Here is a 19,636-nt window from a genome sequence, read left to right on the forward strand (position 1 = left end):
TAATGATAGAATCAAAAGGTAACTTCATTATCTTTCTAGGGAAGTGTTCCATACCTTTCTTGAGAGGAAATTGATATTTAATATTACCTTCCTTCATATCAATGATAGCACCAACAGTTCGAAGAAAAGGTCTTCCCAATATAATGGGACAAGATGCATTGCATTCAATATCCAAGACAACAAAATCAACGGGGGCAAGGTTATTGTTAACGGTAATGCGAACATTATCAACTCTCCCCAAAGGTTTCTTTGTAGAATTATCAGCAAGATTAACATCTAAATAACAATTTTTCAATGGTGGCAAGTCAAGCATATTATAGATTTTCTTAGGCATAACGGAAATACTTGCACCAAGATCACATAAAGCATTACAATCAAAGTCATTGACCTTCATCTTAATGATGGGCTCCCAACCATCCTCTAGCTTCCTAGGAATAGAAGCTTCGCGATTTAATTTCTCTTCTCTAGCTTTTATGAGAGCATTTGTAATATGTTTCGTGAAAGCCAAATTTATAGCACTAGCATTAGGACTCTTAGCAAGTTTTTGTAAGAACTTTATAACTTCAGAGATGTGACAATCATCAAAATCTAAGCCATTATGATCTAAAGCAATGGGATCATTGTCCCCAATGTTGGAAAAAATTTCAGCAGTTTTATCACAGGCAGTTTCAGCAGTTTTAGCTGTTTCAGGCAGTTTTTCACGCTTTGCATTACAAGTGGAAACATTGCCAACACCAATTCTTTTACCATTAATAGTAGGAGGTGCAGCAACATGTGGAGCATTAGCATTGCTAGTGGTGGTAATAGTCCAAACTTTAGCTATATTATCTTCTTTAGCATTTTCTTCTTTTTCCCACCTAGCACGCAATTCGGCCATCAATCTTATATTCTCATTAATTCTAACTTGGATGGCATTTTCTGTATTAACAATTTTATTATTATTATTTTCATTAGGCATAACTTTCGATTTCAAAAGATCAACATCAGCAGCAAGACTATCGACTTTAGAAGCAAGTATATCAATTTTCCCAAGCTTTTCTTCAACAGATTTGTTAAAAGCAGTTTGTGTACTAATAAATTCTTTAAGCATAGCTTCAAGTCCAGGGGGTGTATTCCTATTATTGCTATAAGAATTCCCATAAGAATTACCATAACCGTTACCATTATTATAAGGATATGGCCTATAGTTGTTACTAGAATTGTTCTGATAAGCATTGTTGTTGAAATTATTATTTTTAATGAAATTCACATCAACATGTTCTTCTTGAGCAACCAATGAAGCTAACGGAACATTATTAGGATCAACATTAGTCCTACCATTCACAAGCATAGACATAATAGCATCAATCTTATCACTCAAGGAAGAGGTTTCTTCGACAGAATTTACCTTCTTACCTTGTGGAGCTCTTTCCGTGTGCCATTCAGAGTAATTAATCATCATATTATCAAGAATCTTTGTTGCGTCGCCTAGAGTGATGGACATAAAGGTACCTCCAGCAGCTGAATCCAATAGGTTCCGCGAAGAAAAATTCAGTCCTGCATAAAAGGTTTGGATGATCATCCAAGTAGTCAGTCCATGGGTTGGGCAATTTTTAACCAAAGATTTCATTCTTTCCCAAGCTTGGGCAACAATGCTCATTATCCAATTGTTTAAAATTCATTATGCTACTTCTCAAAGATATAATTTTAGCAGGGGGATAATATCTACCAATAAAAGCATCCTTGCATTTAGTCCATGAATCAATACTATTCTTAGGCAGAGATAGCAACCAATCTTTAGCTCTTCCTCTTAATGAGAAAGGAAACAATTTTAATTTTATAATGTCACCATCTACATCCTTATACTTTTGCATTTCACATAATTCAACAAAATTATTAAGATGGGCAACAGCATCATCAGAACTAACACCAGAAAATTGCTCTCGCATAACAAGATTCAGTAAATGACAAGGTATCAACTTGTCAATGCCTATGGATTGTAGGCTAGGGTTTAGTTAGAAGTAGAGGGCAAGTAGATCTCGAAGGTTTCAGCCGAAAAGTACTCGACGAATATGAAAACTAGGGTTTGCAGACAATGATTCGATTGATTCTTCGTCCCTCGACTCCCCCTTTATATAGGAGGTGGAGCCGAGGGATTCGTGCTATACAAGTTTACAGAGTCCGGGACGGTTTCTAACTCATCCCGCCAGATTACAAATAACACTTCCTATTACAACTCTATCTTTTCCTTAAATACATCTTGGGCTCTCGAATCTTCTTATTCTTCGGGTAGTGGGCCTTCAATAAACCCCGGGTACTATATTCGGCAGGCCCATTTGGGATGCCTATGTCAGTAAAGCAGGTTTAATTTCAAAGAATTCCGCTGTAGTAGCAGGTGGAGCAATAGGTGTGCATAAAAAATCATTATTATTTGTGGTTGTGAAGTCACACAACTTAGTATTTTCAGGAGTACCCATTTTAGCAGCAGTAAATAAAGCAAACTAGATAAAGTAAATGCAAGTAACTAATTTTTTTGTGTTTTTGATATAGCAAACAAGATAGCAAATAAAGTAAAACTAGCAACTAATTTTTGTGTGTTTTGATTTAGTGCAGCAAACAAAGTAGTAAATAAAGTAAAGCAAGACAAAAACAAAGTAAAGAGATTGGAGGTGGAGACTCCCCTTGCAGCGTGTCTTGATCTCCCCGGCAACGGCGCCAGAAAAAGAGCTTGATACGCGTATAGCACGCGTCCGTTGGGAACCCCAAGAGGAAGGTGTGATGCGTACAGTGGCAAGTTTTCCCTCAGTAAGAAACCAATGTTTATCGAACCAGTAGGAGCCAAGAAGCACGTTGAAGGTTGATGGCGGCGAAGTGTAGTGCGGCGCAACACCAGGGATTCCGGCGCCAACGTGGAACCTGCACAACACAACCAAATTACTTTGCCCCAACGTGATGGTGAGGTTGTCAATCTCACCGGCTTGCTGTAACAAAGGATTAGATGTATAGTGTGGATGATGATTGTTTGCAGAAAACAGTAGAACAAGTATTGCAGTAGATTGTATTCGATGTAAAAGAATGGACCGGGGTCCACAGTTCACTAGAGGCGTCTCTCCCATAAGAATAAGCATGTTGGGTGAACAAATTACAGTTGGGCAACTGACAAATAAAGAGGGCATGACCATGCACATACATGATATGATGAGTATAGTGAGATTTAATTGGGCATTACGACAAAGTACATAGACCGCTATCCAGCATGCATCTATGCCTAAAAAGTCCACCTTCAGGTTATCATCCGAACCCCTTCCAGTATTAAGTTGCAAACAACAGACAATTGCATTAAGTATGGTGCGTAATGTAATCAACAACTACATCCTTAGACATAGCATCGATGTTTTATCCCTAGTGGCAACAGAATATCCACAACCTTAGAACTTTCTGTCACTGTCCCAGATTTAATGGAGGCATGAACCCACTATCGAGCATAAATACTCCCTCTTGGAGTTACTAGCAAAAACTTGGCCAGAGCCTCTACTAATAACGGAGAGCATGCAAGATCATAAACAACACATAGGTAATAGATTGATAATCAACATAACATAGTATTCTCTATCCATCGGATCCCAACAAACACAACATGTAGCATTACAGATAGATGATCTTGATCATGTTAGGCAGCTCACAAGACCCGACAATGAAGCACAATTAGGAGAAGACGACCATCTAGCTACTGCTATGGACCCATAGTCCAGGGGTGAACTACTCACTCATCACTCCGGAGGCGACCATGGCGGTGAAGAGTCCTCCGGGAGATGATTCCCCTCTCCGGCAGGGTGCCGGAGGCGATCTCCTGAATCCCCCGAGATGGGATAGGCGGCGGCGGCGTCTCTGGAAGGTTTTCCGTATCGTGGCTCTCGGTACTGGGGGTTTCGCGACGAAGACCTTAAGTAGGCGGAAGGGCGGAGTCGGAGGGCTGACGGGGGCCCCACACGCTAGGGCCGCGCGGGCCCCCCTGGGCCGCGCCGCCCTAGTGTGGCGGCGCCCCGTGGCCCCACTTCGTCTCTCCCTCGGACTTCTGGAAGCTTCGTGGCAAAATAGGCCCCTGGGCGTTGATTTCGTCCAATTCCGAGAATATTTCCTTAGTAGGATTTCTGAAACCAAAAACAGCAGAAAACAACAACTGGCTCTTCGGCATCTCGTTAATAGGTTAGTGCCGGAAAATGCATAAATATGACATAAAGTATGCATAAAATATGTAGATATCATCAATAATGTGGCATGGAACATAAGAAATTTTCGATACGTCGGAGACGTATCAGCCCCACACACCAGGCCAGCGCGGCCCAGGGGGGGCGTGCCGCCCTAGTGTGTGGCCCCCTCGGCTGGCCTCCGACGCCCCCCTCTGGACTACTTAAGGGGTTCAATCTAAAAATCGCGAGGAGGAAGTCGAAGTCGCCAGAAACCCTCCAGTACGCCGCCACATCGCGAAACTCCGTCTCGGGGACCAGAAACTCCGTTCTGGCACTCCGCCGGGACGGGGAATTGGAGGAGATCATCGCCATCATCACCACCGACGCCTCTCCATCGACCAGCCATGTTTTCCCCATCCATGTGTGAGTAATTCCCCCGCTGTAGGCCGAAGGGGATGGTAGGGATTGGATGAGATTGGTCATATAATAGCATAAGATTGTCCGTAATTGGTACTTTGATGATATTGTTGCAACTTGTTATGCTTAATGCTTGTCACTAGGGCCCGAGTGCCATGATCTCAGATCTGAACATGTTATTGTTTCGTCATGATATGCATTGTTTTATGATCTTACCTGCAAGTTGTATACACATGTCGCTATCCGGAACCAAAGGCCCCGAAGTGGCAGAAATCGGGACAACCGGAGGGGATGGCAGTGATGTGAGGATCACATGTGTTCATGGAGTGTTAATGCTTTGCTCTGGTACTCTATTAAAAGGAGTACCTTAATATCCAGTAGATTCCCTAGAGGCCCGGCTGTCACCGGCTGGTAGGACAAAAGATGTTGTGCAAGTTTCTCATTGCGAGCACGTACGACTATATATGGAACACATGCCTATGGATTGCTTTGTACTTGGACACCGCTTTATTATTATCTGCAAATGCCCTGCTTTGATTGTTACATGAGTTTCTCTCATCCATGCAACGCCCGTCATCCATCCCTGTGCCTACAGTATTTTAATCCTGCTGTTTACTATAATCACTACTGCTGTCTGTGTTACTCTGCTGTTGTTATTTCACTACTGCTACTGCTATAAAACTGTTACTACTGATAAACTCTTGCGAGCAAGTCTGTTTCCAGGTGCAGCTGAATTGACAACTCCGCTGTTAAGGCTTTCAAGTATTCTTTGTCTCCCCTTATGTCGAATCAATAAATTGGGTTTTACTTCCCGCGAAGACTATTGCGATCCCCTATACTTGTGGGTTATCAGGCTGCAAGTGAGCTAATGCGGTGCCGATGTTTTCACTAATCATTCACTAATTCTGCTCTAACCATTTTTAAAATATAAGGCTCGACGAGCCCGACTTTGAATTAATAAAGCCATCAACGGGCTCGCGGTACAACAAAACAAGGAAAACCGAAATAGAAAAGAAGAAAACAAAAACTGTGGCTACCAACTAGACATACAAGCAGAAGTGATGCAAAACTATAGCCTAAACCAAGAAAAAATCAAGCAGAGTGGAGCAAGGCTCCAAACTACAAGATCTATAAGGGCGCTGGAGACTACATCCAAACATCGGCAACTTGGCCTGAAACTTCAAGCGACGAGACGCCACCTCATGGAGCCGCATGAAACTATTATAAACTATTGATATATAATAATAAACACTATTTATTATTTACTTCTAGGACACTATATCCAACACCGCCACCCACACATCAAAGAATCCTAGGGTCTCTCAAGTGGAGCAAACAGGAGAGAGATAGGAAATGCCCCTGCCCCTGCCTAGTACATGACAGTGGGGCCACGCCGGTCACCGGAGCCGCCCAAGCGCTAGCCTCATCCTCTACACCTAGCAGGCCTAGCTCCAGCCGCATCTTGCCCGCCCAGCCCGAGGCTGCCCAGATGAGGCATAGAGCTACAGTAGTAGAAAAAATGCTTTAGGGGCACGTCCACAGACAGTGCATCCATCTAAACTGAAGAGACTGCTTTTATTTGTCACAGGATAAAAATGCGCACGCAGACTGGTGAGCTTGTACCGGTAGCGGAGAGGAAACCGGGCATGCGAGTACTAGGTGGGCCCCGAGTGCACTCGGTCCAGAAACTTCCCACAACGCGCTAATGGAGTCACACGACTGTTATGTCCATACTAGTCACTCCATTTGCCCGTCCGCTTCCAATATATTTGGCGGGCGAGGAACGAGTGAGCCCAAAATACTGGCAGCGCACCGTAGCAGCATAGGCGACGAGTAACCCTTATTGGCAGCGTACCACATTTTGGCTCACTATTACTAATAAAATAAATCTACACCCCTTGTGGATCGATGTAGCCTTTTCAGTTTTATAAAAATAAAAGAAAACGATAGAAACTCCAAATTTAAAACTCATTCGAGATGGCCATGTGTTATGTGTTCTAGTTGCCTCCAAAATTAACAAACATGAATTTCTGACCTATTTTGCAAAATGGAGCCATGTTTCCGTAAAACGGCTCTGGATTTTGCACACGACATCCGATAAAAAAATTATATGAAAATTTATCTACAGAAAAATTTGCATCAAAATTCAATAGCCCACGACCGTTTACCCATTTTTTTAGATTCCTGAAAATCAAAAAGGAAAATAGAGATTCAGAGGATTTAGATTTCGACGCAAAATATTTTCAAATCTGATTTTTTAAAAGTTCCCTCTCTACCCTCTCATTTTCCCTCCTTCTCTACCCCTTCTCCCTGCCCCTCTTCCCCTTCTCCACCTTCTTTCCCTCCTCCCCAAAGATGATCACCACTTTCAGCGACCACCTCCTCTCCAACAACAAGTATGCCTCCTCTCCTGCAACGATTAACACCTCCTCTCCTACGAAGCCCTCCCTCCTCCACCTTCTTTCTCTGAAGCCCTCCTCCAACTCCTTGCTCCACCACAGCCGACTACCTGCTCTGACACCTACCTCCGACGCCCTCCTCAATCAACCTTCTATTAGTCCTCTCCTCTCGCCAACGCCACAAAGAGGTGGACTCAATTGCTCCTTTTTGTTTTTAGGGTGTTTTGTGTAAAATCACGTGGACAGCTAGGCACTAGTCCTAGTTTTTTAAAAAAAAATTGGGAAAAAGTGCACTGGCAGTGAACCCGGCCAACGCACGCGACTAATACTTTATTGGCAGCGTGCCAGGTATGCACACGACTAGTAGGACCTTACCACCGGCAAGTTAGCAACCACTGGTGGAAGCACGCGACTGGTAGTCAAATTCCATACGCGGGTGGTAGGCTATTCTGTACTAGTCCTAGGCCCGCCGGTCTAGTTCTAGCCCATTGCCGCCACCCTGGCCACGACCTCCCCATCTTCAGCCCGCGCTTGCACCGATGACCAGGCCATCGTGCCACGCTGCCGGCCCCCAAGCGCTGGCGGCACACTCCTCGCCGGTTGGAGTAAGAGAAGCACTACCGCCAGGGAAGGCCGCCCCGCAAGGCCCTCACCAAGCGCGGGCAGAAGGATAGCCGGTGCCGCGCGGGTTTTGCTCGACGGCGGCTGCGGGGAAAGGGCCAAAGAGGAGGCCTGAGGTGGGGGGAGGGGTCGCCTGTGTCGTCGCGGGGGCGATGCGGAGCAACTACGGTTTCAACGCTCAATGTTGTGCTCTAACCGGAATCTCTTTTGATCTATGTCTGCTTTTGCAGGACAAGGTGCAGGCGCCGCTTGCAACCCTACTACCCACTGCGACTAGTGTAAAAGATGGAATGGATTTCAAATTTCAAATTTCAAAAGGAAAGAAAGGGGTCTCCTATAATGTTGGTGGTCAAGGGTGACGCAATCTTCTCCGGCAGTCCAATGGCCTGATCCGTTTCCATAAAGCGAACCACCAATCTTCCACCGGAAGGAACGCCCCAAGTCCCCAACCGTGGCGCACCAACGTTAAAGCGCCCGCCGTTCCTTGTCTCCCAAATCCGATCTAAACCGCTGCCATCCCCTCGCCACTCGCCTCCCTCGGATCCAGAGCCGCCATGTCGTCGTCGTGGTTCCGCTCCTCCTCCTCCTCCTCCTCCCACCGCTTCTACGAGGAACGAAGCGTCCACTCATACGAGCCCTACTTCGACGATGGAGATGACGTCAAGCCGGCGGTGACGGAGCACTGGCGGCGTGACCACGCCTACGGCGGCGTCCGCGCCGGGGAAGACGTCAAGCCGGCAAACCAGCCGCGTCCGGGTGGAGGAGGAATGCCGCGTGTAAAGGATGATCGGCGTGACTATCCCTATCCCTACGGCGGGGTCGGCGCCGTAGAAGACGTCAAGCCGGCGCGTCCGGGTGGAGGAATCCCGCGTGCACATGAAGATCGCCGTGACTATCCCTATCCCTACGGCGGGGTCGGCGCCGTGGAAGACGTCAAGCCGGCGAAGCAGCAGCAGCAGCGTCCGGGTGGAGGAGCAGGAGGAGGAAGCCGCCCAGCTGTGCACGATGATCAGGCGGTTCTCTCCTGGCCGATGGTCGAGCAGTTCAAGTCGACGCTGCGAACCCAGGACGCCCTCGCGGGGCTCCGCACCAGGTACAGCATCCCGGAGGGGTTCGGCCTGCACCTCGCCGGCACCAACCAGGCGGCCTGCGCGCCGCCCCCTCCCCCCGCGCGCGGGGCCCGAGGCGGCGGCGCCGCGGCGGTGCCGATCTGCGTGCACACCCAGGCGTTCGCCGCGGGCTTGCGCCTGCCGCTGCACCCGTTCGTGAGCGACGCGCTCGCCCACTTCGGCATCGCGCCGTCGCAGCTCGCGCCCAACGGGTGGCGCACCCTGGTCGGGTTCGCGGTGCTCTGCCACTTCCGCGGCGCCGGCGCGCCCACGCTGCCCGTGTTTCGCCGCTTCTTCGCCCTGGCGGCGCTGCCCAATGCGAAGGGATGGTACAACTTCCGGGCCAGGGAGAGCGTTCCGGCGCTCTTCACCGGCCTCCCCACGTCCATCAAGGGGTGGAAGGAGGAGTTCCTCCTCGTGTCGCCTCCGCCGGGCGCGCCCTGGCGGTGCCCCGTGAAGTGGGGCGTCGCGACCAAGGAGGCCATGAGCGAACCCGTGCTCACCGATGGCGATGCGGCGGTCGTGCGCCTGCTGTCGCAGGGGCAGGGCGTCGTCGACCTCAAGACCTACCTGTCCGAGAGTAACCTCGTCGCCGCCAAGATTAGCCGCGCCTCAGCGTGTCCAGGTACGAATATATCTATCTGAAGAGTACATTTGTTTTAATTAATGTCTGACTGTTTTATACTACGCAGGTGTGGCAGCTTCCCAAGGTGCGCCGTCGCGGGCAGGGAAGAAGACGCAGGTGCCTGCTGCCGGTGGTGGCAATGGCGGCGAAGTGCTGCGGTCCGAGCTGCAGGCGAAGGAGAAGGCTCTCTCCAAGGCCAAGGGCGAGATCAGCCAGCTGAAGAAGGAGCTGGGCAATGCCAAGAAGAGGGAGCTTGCCAAGGCGCAGCAGGAATTGGCGTACGCAGCGCAGGTGCTGGTGCCTGAAGGCGGTGGCAAGGGTGCTGGGGCTAACAAGCGCCGCCGTGGCGCCCAGTGATCACGCCGTTGTGGCGCGGCATGCGCCTCCACGCCGACCGATGTTGGCGCGATTTATGCTTCACTTTGCCGTGTTTTAGCAAATTCTTATGGTAGCTATGTTCGATTGCCCAAAATGTTTCAGTTGCATGCCCAGGTTTTATCGACACTCGCAGAAATGAAATGTCAAAACGATTCTTTTTGACGAACACCTTCTCTATGGTCAGGTCTTTACGCTAGCGTAAAACTGAGGTAAAAAACAAAAGGATTGTTTTCATCATCTAACGGATTTTGTTGTGCGTGGTAGCCTACATTTGTTTTGTTCTTGCGGTTGTTATGGTGTCCAGACTGACAAACTATTTTCTGTTGCACAGTAGAGTGAGCAACGAGCGACATTTTGATGTCCAGATCCACTTTGTTTCTCTCAAGCCATTCCGATAATTCTCTCCTTTTCCTCGTCTAGCTCCGTTAGGTTACCTTCTACCGTCTCTTCTTTTAAAACAAGAAGTAGTAATTTCTAATAACATCATTACTTGGAAAACTTAGTTTTTTTTTAATTACAGAGGATAAGGTGTGCTAAGTAATGGTGACTTACTTCCATCTCTATAATCTCTGCTTCACCATAAGGTGCATAAATTCTCCGTACTTTGTAGCTTATCACTAGAGGTTATGGATAGTCCCCGTGTCTCACTGAACAATGGTGAGCACATGTGGCAATTGAGAATACTAGGAGCATGTTTGGTAGCCTGTAACCATTTTGGCGTTCCTAGGGGTTGGGTCTAGGGGCTTGTCCAAAACAATCGAGTTCCTGGCCATGTTCTCCAACACATAGCTCGTGAACATCTTTTGTACACAGGGTGGGCAACTATCTCTTTTTTTTTTGAGAAACACAGTACAAACGCAGACGCTCACATACATGGGCGGAGCTTCAGCCCGGCATGCCCGGGCAGCTGCCCGGGCTCGGCTTCGTCCAGCAGGCGTGCATACCTCGTGTGGTTAGGCCTAAACTCATGATTAATGGGTTGTTTGCCCAGGCTAAAAACTTCAGCCCAACAAACTGATTGCCTTTATCCCTTGGACCAAGTCGCTAAAAGGCCTACCCTGGTGGCCACATCCGCACTGATCGATCGATCGTCCAGGAGGCCAAAAGTTCGATCGATCGTTCCGTCCAGGACTATCTCCTTGGCAGGGTCGTACACAGGCGACGGGTGGCACGGCCGTTAGAGACTCTGCTGCAGGCCTGCAGCCTGCAGATTACGACGGCGACAAGCGGCGCCGCTCGCTTACTCGCCATTACAGCCGCAGTTCTGATCCGCTAGAGCTGAATTTAATCTATAAATTAGAGGAAAAAAAGATAAAAAGTGTTTATGACACGAGCACCAGTTTTCCTAATTTTTGAAGAACATTTTTCTAGGATTTTGAAAAATCTAAAAATAAATGTGCACATACCTATAAACATTCTAAAGGTACGGTGTAAATTTCGGATGAAAATATGTTATATTTTGAGCTATACTAAAAAGATAAATTTCTGACAAAATAAATGTGTGGGTTTCAATTTAGCACTTATATTTTTCAGTGTAGCACTTATATATATTCAAATATGCCATTTCAATCCTCGCCTTTTCGATTATACATATCTAGATATGCCGTTGCGACTCTCTGTTTTTTAACATAGGGTTCGCCCAGGCTTCGATTTTTTCCTGGCTCCGCCACTGCTCACATACACGCGCATACACTCACCCCTATGAACGCACACACGCACACCCTACCCCTATGAGCACCTCCGGAAGACTGAGCCAGTGGATTGGATCTTGAAATTGATGAAGTCACCACAGGCGCCTCGCTGTCGACGGGAATGTCGCCTCCCACTGAATGAATATTCCGCCTTTATGAGACACATAGATGTCAAACCTGGGATTTGAACTCTGGTGGGCTGGGGGTACAACCACCCTCCTAGCCACCCAACCTCAGATTGGTTCTCAACTATCTCTCTTTATTTGGTAGGTTGCACATAACCCTTTTTTGTTTCACTAATGCAACTCATAGGTGTTTGGTTGCACACATGAGCTTGCATATTGTTACCATTGTTCAAATATGGTGATTTACCATGTCATTGCATATTAAATACGGTCAAAGAAAACATGATCGAACATGATTGATACGTCTCCGACGTATCGATAATTTCTTATGTTCCATGCCACATTATTGATGATATCTACATGTTTTATGCATACTTTATGTCATATTTATGCGTTTTCCGAAACTAACCTATTGACGAGATGCCGAAGGGCCAGTTGCTGTTTTCTGCTGTTTTTGGTTTCAGAAATCCTAGTAAGGAAATATTCTCGGAATCGGACGAAATCAACGCCCAGCATCTTAGAATCCCCGGAAGCATCCAGAACACTCGAGAGTCGCCAGAGGGGGGCCACAGGCCCACCAGGAGGCAGGCCGGCGCGGCCTGGGGGTGGCCCGCGCCCCCCTATCATCTCACCGCCTCTTCGACCCTCTGACGCCGCCTCTTCGCCTATTTAAGCCCCCTCGACCTAAAACCTCGATACGTAAAAGCCACGGTACGAGAAACCTTCCAGAGCCGCCGCCATCGCGAAGCCAAGATCTGGGGGACAGGAGTCTCTGTTCCGGCACGCCGCCGGGACGGGGAAGTGCCCCCGGAAGGCTTCTCCATCGACACCACCGCCATCTTCATCAACGCTGCTGTCTCCCATGAGGAGGGAGTAGTTCTCCATCGAGGCTCGGGGCTGTACCGGTAGCTATGTGGTTAATCTCTCTCCTATGTACGTCAATACAATAATCTCATGAGCTGCCTTACATGATTGAGATTCATATGATGATGCTTGTAATCTAGATGTCATTATGCTAGTCAAGTGGGTTTTACTTATGTGATCTCCGGAGACTCCTTGTCCCACGTGTGTAAAGGTGACAGTGTGTGCACCGTGTGGGTCTCTTAGGCTATATTTCACAGAATACTTATTCACTGTTATGAATGACATAGTGAAGTGCTTATTTATATCCCTTTATGATTGCAATGTGTTTTGTATCACAATTTATCTGTGTGCTACTCTAGTGATGTTATTAAAGTAGTTTATTCCTCCTGCACGGTGTAATGGTGACAGTGTGTGCATCGTGTTAGTACTTGGCGTAGGCTATGATTGTGATCTCTTGTAGATTATGAAGTTAACTATTGCTATGATGGTACTGATGTGATCTATGCCTCCTTTCGTAGCGTGAAGGTGACAGTGTGCATGCTATGTTAGTACTTGGTTTGGTTATGTTGATCTGTCATGCACTCTAAGGTTATTTAAATATGAACATTGAATATTGTGGAGCTTGTTAACTCCGGCATTGAGGGTTCGTGTAATCCTACACAGTTAGTGGTGTTCATCATCCAACAAGAGGGTGTAGAGTCTAGCATCTATCTATTTATTCTGTTATGTGATCAATGTTGAGAGTGTCCACTAGTGAAAGTATGATCCCTAGGCCTTGTTCCTAAATACTGCTATCGCTGCTTGTTTACTGTTTTACTGCGTTTCTACTATCTGCAATATTACCACCATCAACTACACGCCAGCAAGCACTTTTCTGGCACTGTTGCTACTGCTCATATATATTCATACCACCTGTATTTCACTATCTCTTCGCCGAACTAGTGCACCTATTAGGTGTGTTGGGGACACAAGAGACTTTTTGCTTTGTGGTTGCAGGGTTGCATGAGAGGGATATCTTTGACCTCTTCCTCCCTGAGATCGATAAACCTTGGGTGATCCACTTAAGGGAAACTTGCTGCTGTTCTACAAACCTCTGCTCTTGGAGGCCCAACACTGTCTACAAGAATAGAAGCTCCCGTAGACATCAATGATCTTGATGATCACCACAATCAGATAAACGATGATGAAATCTTTAAGCCTACTATATTAGACATGAGGTGCTCCTTCCCCTATATGCATAGCTACAAAGTGCATTGGGGATCAACTAACACATAGCCTGATTATCCAAGAAGCTCTGAAACTTCTCTTGTGCCTCCTCTAGAGTATCATACCTTCTATATATATATGTTGTTGGAGTCATTGACTTGATCTTGACAAATCCTCCATGAATTGTAGACTCCTGGATGCCTCCCTCTGAATACCAATAATACTAACATGGCACAAGAAGAACAAGTGAGTACATCATCACAAGCACGAATGAAATCGAAACAAAGTAGCACAAGTTCACACCAAATCATAAACTAAAATGAGCATGCATGATCATTAGTAAAAGTGGATCACAAGTTCATCCTACAACTATGGTGTCAACATACCACCACAAAAAAATGGGTGTCATCCTAACGCAGCAAGGTCATCATCACATGAGGGGTTAGCATATACCATCTCATCAAAATATACATGCCATGAGAAGTTTGTAAGCCCTAGCTACAACCAAAATGTACATCATCATCACGTCATCATGGTCACCACCATGCATGCTTCTCCACACCCATAGCCCAAGACTACCACATGTGTACATATTGTAGTGTAAGGTCCTGAGCCAAAGGATCCCGTGTCGTGGTACCATGCCGACAAAGCTGCTACTCCGGGCCTTGTTGTTGACGAGTTGCTGACAAGCCTTGTCCTTCGCCTTCTTTGTGTCGGCATCATATTACCATATGTAATATGCATTGACATGGTAAAATCACCTCTGCAGCAACCTATGCCGCCAGGCTAGACACAAGGCCCTCGTCCACCATGGCAAAAGCATATATAATATGACAGTAATATAATCTATGGTTATAAAAAGCAGAAATTATTCTCTGGAATAAGCAGAAAGAAAGAAAAGTACTATTTCCCAAAGTTAGTTCTTATACGGGATGTAACACCTATGCCGCATAATGGATGTATGTGGTATATGTGATGCTGATCAACCAAGGTTTAGAACCTAATACAGCTGATAGTGAGACCTAGGATTAAATTTATTTTAAGTTATGTACTCCATCTGTTTCTCAATATAAGCCATATAGTTTTTTGAGAAAAAAAATTCAGAATATAGGCTTTAGTGTGACACACCACTTGTATGGAATTTCTTTTAGGAATTTGATTATATTTTCTTATCTTTTGAAAAGTCCTCTATTTTCTCATGTTAAATGTTTAGCAGTAATCCTACCCAAAGAACACGCTCAATTTACTGCATGTTATTTTTCTAAGTTTTTCAGGCCTGATTGGTTGCATGTGTGCTAGTTTGGTTGCATGTGATACAAACTTCTAATGGTTACGGTATTGCCTAAATGGTGCTAATGAACAAATGTTGGCTGTAAACCCAAGGTACCTCATAAGGTGCTGAATATTTAAAAAATATCCTACCGCACTCTATGGGTTATAAAGTCCCACCTTAATAATTGTTAGATCTACATCGATCCAATGTCTAGATCTTCCGAGGGCATATATGAGATCCCAGTGAGGGTCTTGACGAGATCTTCCTCCTCCTAGAGGCGGCGGCGGCTCCAATTCCTCCCAATCTCCTCCAAGGGCTAGGGGCGCTGGTCTTGGTCCCCTCTTCCTCCGCTTGCTGCTCCGGCAACGGTAGGAGGGAGGGGGACCTTGTGTCTCCGTTCTGGTCTAGAAGTTAGGGTTAGGTCTTATCTGCTGTGGTGCATCGTTGAGGTGGTGGACACGACGTCCTAGCTAATAAATCTGCCTCAACCATACTCCCACACTGGCGCGACCTTCTGGGCAGCGCCTCGGAGTTGATGGCAACATGTGCTGAATGATCCTTCATATCGATAGTTTGGTCTTCTCGCCGTGCTTCAGATCTGGCAAGATCAATTTCTTGGTATGTCGCTGGCGTTCGTTGCTATCCGCGACGACGCTGGCGGCCGGGGCGAGGTGGTTCTTCTGGAGCGAAGATGTTGGTCCGGAGGTGGTGGATATGTCGTTCTTCTCCGACTTCGTCGATGGGAGGCGGCATATCTTGATCCAAGACAACACGGGGACGTCCCCCGGTCGACCTGCCATAATGACATGTGCCTCGCTGCTTGAGCAGGCATGTTCATCGTCTCACAAAGCCTCGTTAGCGATGGTGCTTTTTTGGATCTTGCAATGGTGGAGGCTCGACGACTATTCTTGTGTTTGTCTCGGCGGCGCTGGAGTTGAGTAGCGGCCGCTAGCTATGGTGGTTGCACGAAGGAAAATGCTCGTTTCCTTCGGAGGCACGGCGCGTCGCGGCCTCCGGATCGTGCGTCGTCCATCGTCTGGAGATGCGCGGTTGTCGTTGTGCCACGTCGCCCTCATTTTCGGACCGGATTGCCTCTGCGTTTAATGCTGCAACGCCCCGTGCCCGCACCGACCCTGTCCATTTCGCACGAGCCAAAGCAGGCGTCGTTGGAGGAGGTGACGGCGGGGCGATTTCCGCCCGCCGCCGGCGAGCTGCTGCCGCAAAAGGAGGGCGCCGTCGATCCTCGTCGTCAGCGTGAGTTTTCTCACCTTCTCCCCTCTCTACCTTTGCTTCCTTAGTCTCTGGTTTGAGCTCTCCCTGAAGACCTAGCTGTAGCGCCACCGTCTAATTCGCCGTGATTCTCGCTGTAGCGCCGCCGCCTAATCCTCCGTGATTCTCGCTGTAGCGCCGCCGTCTAATCCTCCGTGATTTTCGCGGTAGCGTCGCCGTCTAATCCGCCGCCAACGGGAAATTTTCCACCGCGATTTGATGGAGATCTAGCTCATCTGGTGCTGCTTGACTCGTGGTGAGTTCCTTTCCAGGTAGTTTTGCTTCTAGCGTGCTGTAGCGTGTTCTAGCGTATTTTGTTTTCGTGGTGCTCGACTCGTGGTGATTTTTCTCTAGGGTTTGTAGTGGATCCATCTGATGTATCTCGTCTGGTAGGCTAATAATGTCTGTGTTTTTGCTGCAATGTAGCTTCATATTTTGGCATGTTTTTTTGTATGTTAAGGTCAGCATATTATCTAGTGGTATGTAGCAACCATTTTGCTTTGGTATGATGCATTTATAGGTTTGCCAGCAATGTATGTTACAATTAGTAGGTTCCATTTTTCTCATGTATCTATGTGGCTGCTAATGTATTGGTTATAGGTTTAAATGATGGAGGTGGATCCCGTCTATAACTTGAAGGATCGTTTTGGAGCAAAGTGTTTGCGCCTGTTCATTGATAAGAAACTTCCTGAGGACAAGCGGGATGTTATTGCAAAGAGGAGTGCATTTAAGAGCATGCTTAGTTGCTCCATTCACTGTGCCAAATCGCCTTCTTGATTTTATTGTGACACATACGAGTTATCAGCTGCGTGAGTTCTGTTATCATGGGAAGAGAATTGTGTTCACTACAGACATGGTCAGGAAGGTGTTTAATGTACCATCAGGTAACAGGGCTGTTGACTTGATTAACATGAGTGTTCCATGCCAGCTGCGTGATGTTTATAAGCAGAATAACCCAAGGCCGCCCATAAAAAATGCTGAGAAGGTACAGCTTTGTTTGTGCTTCAAATACTTTGTGTTTTGTCTATTCCTGATGCTCTCAATACTTTGTGTTTTGTGCTGCAATATTACTTTATTTTTGTATCTTTAGATAGCAGTACAAGCTTCATTAGTTATCTGCCAGTAGCTTATTTTTTCATACCAATGCTCCTTTTACCCGTCGTTGGGTGCTTCTGTACTATCACATATTTGCTTTCTGTTCCTATATTTGTTTTGCATTTTTTACTCATGCTTTTTTAATTTTTGTAGGTGTTACTGGAATGTGACATTAAAGATGAGGAAACCATAGTTAGGAGCTGGGATCTTCTTGTGCTCGCAACAGTTCTTAACCCAGGCACTGGTAATATGTTGTCTATGGACTATCTGGGATGTCTTGCCGACCCTTTCTCCTCAGTGGAGCTAGCTTGGGATCAGCACATATTGGATGAATGTATGTTGCATGTTAAGAAAATCTAGGAGAAGAAGGCAACCATAGTTAGGAGCTGGGATCTTCTTGTGCTCGCAACAGTTCTTAACCCAGGCACTGGTAATATGTTGTCTATGGACTATCTGGGATGTCTTGCCGACCCTTTCTCCTCAGTGGAGCTAGCTTGGGATCAGCACATATTGGATGAATGTATGTTGCATGTTAAGAAAATCCAGGAGAAGAAGGCAAAGCTACGGGCATCAGGTGTCGTGGGTGGTGATTTCTGGATAAGTGGTCCTTTGCCATTCCTTGGGGTATGTTCTTTTTCTTCCATGTTTTCTTCATTGTTTTTTTCCTGATTTCACATGCTTCCTTTTCTACCAATGTGCTTAAACAATGTGCTTCATGTAGATTGTTTATATAGATCACTTGCAATTTCCTCCAAATGAGTATGTCATTGACTAATCACTGCCTAGAATGTGTCATGTAAAGAGCAAGGACTTCGAGTTTGTAGTTGCTACTGATATTGACAAGAAAAAGCTATTCAACAGTACTATCTTTGCAAGGAGACCTGTAAGTCTGAATTCTTGTTATTAGTTGTTGGCTATTTGTGCATCCTTCGTATATGTATACATGTTCAATAATTATTTTTCTTTTGGCTTCTGATGTTTTTGCAGTTTCTTCCGTTCTCAAGTACTCCATATGCTCAAACTGTTCAACCGCCTGAAACTGGTGAAACTGGTGAAGATGTTGAAGTTAACCCATCGGCATCACTGAATGAATGGCTTGTTCCTGGTTTTCCAAACAACCAGGAATTGGAGGTAACCAATATATCAAAATTTGTTTCCTGCATTAGACTACTTTTTTAAAAGGTTTTATCTGATAATTTTTCAGGTTGCTACCTTAGACTTTTTAAATTGCTGCCATACTGTTATAGTTTTGCTTCATTGGCTTCCCCTGTTTGCTGCTACTTTTTCAATATAAGCAATTGCTTTTTTTGTATGTTTTTACTAGTAGGATTATATAAGTGCTTCAATGATGATTTCCACTTGTCTCTTTAGTTATAATTGAAAGCTTCATTACATATTGATACGTCCAATTTGCATCACTATTTTATATCATAATCTGCTGTTATTCATTGATATATTTCGTATTTGGACATAATACTTATGTTATTTCATCTATTTTGCATGTTTCATGATTATTGGAGGATCGAGCACAGGAGCCAGGATTCTGCTGGAAAAAGCACCGTCAGAACACAATATTTCGGAAGATCAACTGTGGAAGGAAATTATACCAAAAATCCTATTTTTCCAGATGACGAAGGTAGCCAGAAGGGGGAGCCGAGGGGACCCAAGGTGGGCCCAGACCATAGGCCGGCGCGGCCCATGGCCTGGCCGCGCCGCCTGGTGAGGAGGGGGGCCCACAGCCCCTCTCGCCTCCTTTTCTTCGCGAAATCCTTCGTCCCGAAGACCTAAGCCACAGAGGGTACCTCGCGAAGAGTTACAGCCGCCTCTGCGGGGCGGAGAACACCAGAGAGAAAAGAGCTCTCCGGCGGGCTGAGATCCGCCGGGGAAATTCCCTCCCGGAGGGGGAAATCGACGCCATCGTCACCATCATCGAGCTGGACATCATCTCCATCACCATCATCATCATCTCCACCATCATCACCGCCGTCTCCACCGCTGGACATCATCACTGCCGTAGCAATTTGGGTTTGATCTTGATTGTTTGATAGGGGAAACTCTCCCGGTATTGATTTCTACTTGTTATTGATGCTATTGAGTGAAACCGTTGAACCAAGGTTTATGTTCAGATTGTTATCCATCATCATATCACCTCTGATCATGTTCCATATGATGTCTCGTGAGTAGTTCGTTTAGTTCTTGAGGACATGGGTGAAGTCTAAATGTTAGTAGTGAAGTATGGTTGAGTAATATTCAATGTTATGATATTTAAGTTGTGGTGTCATTCTTCTAGTGGTGTCGTGTGAACGTCGACTACACGACACTTCACCTTTATGGGCCTAGGGGAATGCATCTTGTACTCGTTTGCCAATTGCGGGGTTGCCGGAGTGACAGAAAC

General features: G+C 46.3%; 1 protein-coding gene across 1 annotated transcript; it reads left to right on the forward strand.

The window, feature by feature from the left end:
- Nucleotides 1-7,974: 7,974 nt before the first annotated feature.
- Nucleotides 7,975-9,897, forward strand: LOC127334423 (uncharacterized). Its single transcript, XM_051360868.2, has 2 exons — nt 7,975-9,340; nt 9,408-9,897. Exons 1-2 carry the CDS (start codon nt 8,161-8,163, stop codon nt 9,695-9,697), a joined length of 1,470 nt encoding a protein of 489 aa, XP_051216828.1. The 5' UTR covers nt 7,975-8,160; the 3' UTR covers nt 9,698-9,897.
- The last annotated feature ends 9,739 nt before the right edge of the window (nt 9,898-19,636 follow it).

This window comes from Lolium perenne, chromosome 6 (genome assembly GCF_019359855.2).
Source record: "Lolium perenne isolate Kyuss_39 chromosome 6, Kyuss_2.0, whole genome shotgun sequence".
Classification (NCBI taxonomy): domain Eukaryota; kingdom Viridiplantae; phylum Streptophyta; class Magnoliopsida; order Poales; family Poaceae; genus Lolium; species Lolium perenne.

What these genes read in the sequence shown, in the direction of transcription:
- LOC127334423 (XM_051360868.2), top strand. Translation starts at nt 8,161, where the DNA reads ATGTCGTCGTCGTGGTTCCGCTCCTCCTCCTCCTCCTCCTCCCACCGC. An exon ending in CCGCGCCTCAGCGTGTCCAG is followed by an intron (nt 9,341 to 9,407) that starts GTACGAATATAT and finishes TATACTACGCAG; the next exon opens with GTGTGGCAGCTTCCCAAGGT.